Below are 6,150 nucleotides of genomic sequence, written 5' to 3'. Positions count from 1 at the left end.
GCTGAAATTTATTATTGTTTGTTTCCCAATATCTCACACCAAATTTTGGCCCATCAAATCCGTGGGCCATTTCATTAATTTTATCAGCTAAACCAGCTGCTTCCTCTATTGTCTTGCGGTTCCTTTCTTTTATCAGGTACTTCAATTGGCCATTTTTTTGTGCCGTAAAATTGCTCCAACGCTTATCACTTCCCTAATCTTTGGTACCGCGTCTGCATTCTCTTGCACTTACCATCTTGTGAGGTAAGTTTTTATCTTTGCACCCAGCTGCACATAGGTTTCCTCCCTCACCTTTGTCACACTTCTAATTTTTTTTCTCAACTGCTCTGAGGTAATCCCAAAGCGGGTGTATATTAACTGCTTGTACACCTCAAAATTTTGGGATTGTTCCTCAGTCATTTGTGCATATATTTCAGCTAGAGGACCACTTATTCTAGCTCTCAAGATCATCATTTTATCCTCCTCTCTCACTTGAAAATCGTGACAGGCTCTCTCAAAGGATACTAAAAATGCTTCTGGGCTATCCTTATGCCTAAACTCAGGAAAGCGTTTTAAATCTATCTTCATTTGATTCTGCCCATCAGTGTCATTACTATTATTTTGATTTTCCAATCATACCGTTAATTCCAACCGTCTCATCTCTAACTGAAACCACTGCTGTTCCCTTTCCTGCTCAGCCCTCAATTTTTATTTTTCCAATTCTTGTTCAGTTCTATTTTTCTCACGCTCCAATTTCAAGTTATATTCTTTTACAAATTTCCACTTTTCAAAATCCTCTGAGAACTGTGGAACTTCTACTTCAGGTGGGGTTTTAGTCATCTCTTCTATTCTCGTTTCCTCCCCCTGGGGATTCCCATTCTCTTCCCCAGAGCTTTCGTATGGGTTTTCTCTCACAGGGTGCTGGGTCTTCTTGGGGGGGGGGGCATTATGTGTGAGTTAGTATTTTGCACTAATTAATTAAATAAGAGAATTTTACTCTCAACACCGTTCCTCCAGGCTTGGCTTTTCAAGACCCTGGTCCCCAAAGTACAGTGGTGCCTCGCAAGACGAAATTAATTCGTTCTGCGAGTTTTTTCGTTCTACGAGTTTTTTCGTCTTGCGAAGCACCGCTGTATATTGCCGGTCTCCCATAGGAATGCATTGGCGGTTTTTAAAAAAAGGCGCAAGACATTTCGTCTTGCGAAGCAAGCCCATAGGGAAATCCATCATGCGAAGCAGCTCAGAAAACGAAAAACTCTTTCGTCTTGCGAGTTTTTCATCTTCCGAGGCATTCGTCTTGCAAGGTACCACTGTATAGCTTTAGGTTTTTGCCTCTAACCTTTCAAGCTTACTTCCACTGACCCTGAGCCTAAGCCTCTTCCAGAACAGTCTTCTTGTGCTGGTCCCGTGGGTTAACCATGAGGCAAGGTCCGAGTCCAGGCCGAGGTCGAAGGTACAATATGGAGGTAGTCCATCAAAGCTGAAGCTGGGCACAGGGAGGGAGTCAGGTGAGGTCAGGAGCTCCAGCAAGATTGAAGGACAGGGTTCAGGCAGGAACTGGCTACCAACAATGTTGCTCCTGCAACCTGGGACTGGAGCTGGCTGGCTTTTATCTGCCCCGAGGCATAGGGCGGCCCAGGTCCACTGGCCTGGAGGCGAGCACTCCTCCTGCGGGAACTTATTTCCCTCCGCCTCTCTGCCCTGAGCCTCTGCAGCTCAGGAGAGGCTGGAGAGTTACCAGACCCAGAAGCAACCTCAGCTTCCCCTGACAAGGCTGAGAGTGGAGCACCTGCAGGCAATGGGTCCTCCATCCCTTCAGGAGCCAGAGCAGACTCAGCTGGTGTCTGCACCTGAGGATCCAGCACAGGTGAGGACCCTTCAGGCTCAAGCCCCAGCCCCGGCTCAGCTGGTTCTGGAGGCGGGGAATCCTGTGCAGGCTGGGATTCCTCAGGTTCAGCATCCAAGTCCAAATCCCAGGCCATCAAACTTCTGAGATCTCTTGCTCTTATTGTGATCTCGGCTTCGCGGCAATCTGGGATTTACCTCAATCACACCCTCGGGCCAGGTAATCACTTCACCGATTTACCCTTCCCCTCTCCAGGTGTATTGCTTCCCCTCACAGGCTCTTAGACTTATTGACTCCCACCATTGCCGCCACTTTTCTGTGGCGATCACACAGGGTCCCCGGACACCATCTATTGATCCCTGTGCCACCACTTTATTTCTCGCTGCCACCACCCAGGCCCTACCTGGTAAAATACTGAGTCCAGTCAGGGTTAAATTAGAACATAAACTTTTGTTTATTTATTGCAGTTTAACAAGCGTGAGGTTTCTTAAATGGTCTCAGTCAATTACAACCATGGGGTGCCTATCCAGACCTATAACTTCCGCTACCTGCTGTCACTCACTAAGCCACCTCTCAGATATTTACTTGTCTTCCTAGCTCCTAACTGTTCCTGACTCAGTTTATTTTGCTACACTCACTCAACCTACCCACAAACTCTATTCCAATTCATTCCCACTCCAACCAACCACCCAACGAACTCTCCCTTTGTCCCTCCCAGAGCTGGTTTTATAGTCCCTCTGACTCCACCCCCCTGGGTTCTGATTGGGTAACCTGTTTAACTATTTCACCTCCAGCACTCTCATATGTCACAGCAGGAAAGAGATGTTATCTGATTTGTAGATCCTGGCAGCTGGGGGCTCGGATGTGGACTGGGTGTGAAAAGGCTATCAGGCAATTTACAGCTCAAGACCTCAAGACATATCAGAAAAGTCTGGGAATAAAGAAGCAGTCTTTTGATCTCAAGGTCCTTTGAGCATAAACAAAGTTCAGCTGTGCTGCTCTCCTGATAATCGGCAGATATAGTCCCATCATACAGCCATTGGTAATTGGTAATTAACCTAAAGAAATGATTGGTCCCTAAACCCTTTCTCCATGTGGGATTCTCAAGGATAAAGCTTTGGGGAATTCAGATGAAAACTGCAGAACATCTTGCCCTGGCACTTGTTGCCACAAGGCGTTTGACCAGCAAAGAGATTTTGACTACTCGCTGTGCTTTGAACTATTGGATTTTGTGAGTATGTTTTAGTTAGCTATATTTTATAATGTTTTTTTTATTTTCTGTTTGTAACCTTCCAAGAAATGTGCAAGCTTTTACTTTCTGAGTGGCTTTTTCAATAAACTTGGAAAAGGACTTTTACCTTTTGTGTCTTTTGCCCAGAGAAGCTAAACTGGTGCCTGACCCCTTGGTACATCTACCTGTTGGATTTCTGTCTGCACAGAACTGGGCAACCCGGTAAATATCAAAGGGGGTTTCTCCTCCTTGGACCCCATTCGAGGGTGCCCAGGAAAGGAGGTGGTGGCAGCTTACCATTTGGCTTGTGACTTGCAACACCTCACAACCTCTCCCTCTCCCTGCCAGGTCCTTCCAGCATTTGGAGGACAGGTTGGGGTGGATAGCCCGTGCAATTACTACAAAGGTAGTTATGCTATGAAGACCTTTGGCTCATGCCAGCTGTGTGGTGTGTTTCTCTCTGCAGGTCCCATGGACTGTGAGAATGGCACAGACATTGTCGAGTTTGTCCTTCTCGGCTTTTCCGCCCAGCCTAAAGAGCAGCCACTCTTGTTCCTAATCTTTCTGCTGATGTATGGAGTAGGACTTCTGGGCAACATCATGATGATCATTCTCATCTCTCTGGATGCCCGACTCCAGACTCCCATGTATTTCTTGCTTCGGAGCCTCTCTGTGGTGGATGTGGGCTTCCTATCAGTCACTGTGCCTCAGATGTTGGCTCACATCATCTCCTCTTCCAAGACTATCCCTTTCTACTGCTGCATGGCTCAGTTCTTCTTCTTCTGCGTGTTTGGCGTGACTGACCTTCTGATAGTGAGCGTCATGGCTCTGGATCGCTATGTTGCAATTTGCAATCCACTACACTACACTACGGTAATGAACCAGAAGGTCTGTGGACACCTGGTAGCTGGCTGCTGGATTGTTTCTACCCTCCACTCCATGCTCCATGCCAGCTTCCTCCTGCGTCTCAGTTATCGTGGGGACAACCACTTGTTCCATTACTTTTGTGACCATCAGCCCCTCCTGCAGCTGTCCTGCTCAGACACCAGCGTCAATGAAGCCCTCATCTTCTTTGAAGGTTCTATCGTCCTTCTTGGACCTTGTGTATTAATCTTCCTCACCTATGTCCGCATTGTGGTAGCTGTGATGAAGTTATCTTCGGGGAGGCGCAAAGCTTTCTCCACCTGTGGCTCCCACCTCACCATGGTGACCCTCTTCTATGGAGCTATCATTGCTGCCTACTTTCTGCCAACATCCAGCTACTCATCGCATCGAGGGGCTGTCTTTGCTGTGGTGTACACTGTCATCACCCCAATGTCCAACCCTTACATCTACAGCCTCAGGAACAAAGATGTCAAGGAAGCTCTGTGGGGTCTCCTGGGGAAGAGGGTCTTTTTTCAACAGTCATCGTGAGAGGTGGTTAACAGGCATCTCATGTTGCCACTGTATCAGCTATGATGTACTGAATCCGATTCAGACGTGGATGGCTAAAGGGAATAATGGGACCTTGTTCAACCTACGCACGTTCATTCAAATATTTGTATTCCACCTCTCTTCTTCTTTTATAATATTTTTAATTAAATTTTCAATTTTCCAATTTCAAATAAACATTTTACAAACTTTAAAATATCCAGTGATTTCCCTTCTTCTCTTTCCATGGTTCATTCTATGTATCCTACATCCCTGCATATTTTACTGTAACCATTCAGATCAGTTTTCCACTTTTACATCCATCAAAAATTATTTACTCTGTTGAATTTATCTTCATGCTGCCAGCGTTTTCAGCTGTATACAGTTATTTTCCATATATTCAATAAATGTATTCCAGTCGTCTAGAAACATATGTTCTTCTTGCTCTCTTATTCAATATTTTAAATCTGCAAGTTGTGCATATTCTGTCAACTTAAGTTGCCAATCCTCTTTAGGTGGGACCTCGCTCACTTTCCATTTGGGGGCTAATAAAACATGATCTGTAGTTGTTGCACACATAAATAACCTTTTTCCAACACCTGGGAATTTCAGTCTGGATTATCCCCAACAAAAGGGACTCTGGTTTTTGTGGGATAGTAGTTTTGAACATTTTTTTCCAATTCATTATAAATCATTTCCCAATACACTTTTACCTTTTTACATGTTCACCACTTGTGGAAGATTGTATTCTACCTCTCTGGGACAATACTGAAAGAACAGCTGTCATGCAGCGATAAAGCATATATTTTGCATGCAAAATGTTCCAGATTCCATTCCTGACAACTACAAATATAAGAGGAAAGATTCCACTCCGAAATCCTAGAGAGCAGCTGTCAGGCAGTGAATATAATTAGTGAGCATTGTGGGCTAATAGTCCGACTTAATATAAAGCAGTTTCCTAGAAGGCAGCAGACAACAATAATCTAAATTCCCCTGAACTAGGAATAACTAAGATGGTGCCGTCCAGATGTTGTTGGAATCCAGCTCCCATCGTCCCTGAACAATGGTTGTGCTGGTTGGGTCTAATGGGAGTTTTGAAGGCACCATTGTTGACTATCCCAGCCTAAACTAAATATAGTGGTACCTCGGTTTTCGAACGTAATCAATTCTGGAAGACTGTTCGACCTCTGAAATGTTCGAAAACTGAGGTGCAAAGGGCTGGCTGCAGGTTCAGTTAAGAAAATTGAAAAACACGCAGCAGAAGCTGTTCAACTTCTGAGGTGTGTTCAAAAACGGAAGCATTTACTTCCAGGTTTTCGGTGTTCGCAAACTGAAACGTTCAGCTTCCAAGACACTCGAAAACCGAGGTTCCACTGTACCTCACAGACACTCACTTGCTCTCTCACATACCTTGTACAACTAAAAAACTAACATTAGCCAAAGTTAAGCATTTCTTACTTCCATAGATTTCAAGGAGATAAATTTAAGAGCCCATGCTGAACTCCAACAAGGCCAAAAGGTTCTACACTTAGGAAAGAAGAACCAGCTGCACAAATATAAGATGGGGAACACCTGGCCTATTGGCAGTACCTGTGAAAATGATTTTGGGGTCTTAGTAGACCACAAGCTTAACAAGAGTCAACAGTGTGATGCACCCTTTTAAATGTGTTTGGGGGAGCAATTA

General features: G+C 44.9%; 1 protein-coding gene across 2 annotated transcripts; it reads left to right on the top strand.

Moving 5' to 3' along the window:
* The first annotated feature begins 1,806 nt into the window (after nt 1-1,806).
* Nucleotides 1,807-4,580, top strand: LOC310668240 (olfactory receptor 1B1-like). 2 transcript variants are annotated; one of them, XM_083421264.1, is made up of 2 exons: nt 1,807-3,056; nt 3,523-4,580. In XM_083421264.1, the coding sequence occupies exon 2, from the start codon at nt 3,528-3,530 to the stop codon at nt 4,467-4,469; it is 942 nt and encodes a 313-aa protein (XP_083277390.1). In that variant the 5' UTR covers nt 1,807-3,056; nt 3,523-3,527; the 3' UTR covers nt 4,470-4,580. The 2 variants fall into 2 exon arrangements, with proteins under 2 accessions (XP_083277390.1, XP_083277389.1); XM_083421263.1 differs by lacking the exon at nt 1,807-3,056 and having other exon boundaries at nt 3,266-4,580.
* The last annotated feature ends 1,570 nt before the right edge of the window (nt 4,581-6,150 follow it).

The sequence above is a fragment of the Podarcis tiliguerta genome (assembly GCF_965153285.1).
Source record: "Podarcis tiliguerta genome assembly, chromosome: 17".
NCBI lineage: Eukaryota > Metazoa > Chordata > Lepidosauria > Squamata > Lacertidae > Podarcis > Podarcis tiliguerta.
Note: the sequence above shows the minus strand (reverse complement) of the source record. Positions and strands in the feature narration are given on the sequence as shown.

What these genes read in the sequence shown, in the direction of transcription:
- LOC310668240 (XM_083421263.1), top strand. Translation starts at nt 3,474, where the DNA reads ATGAAGACCTTTGGCTCATGCCAGCTGTGTGGTGTGTTTCTCTCTGCA.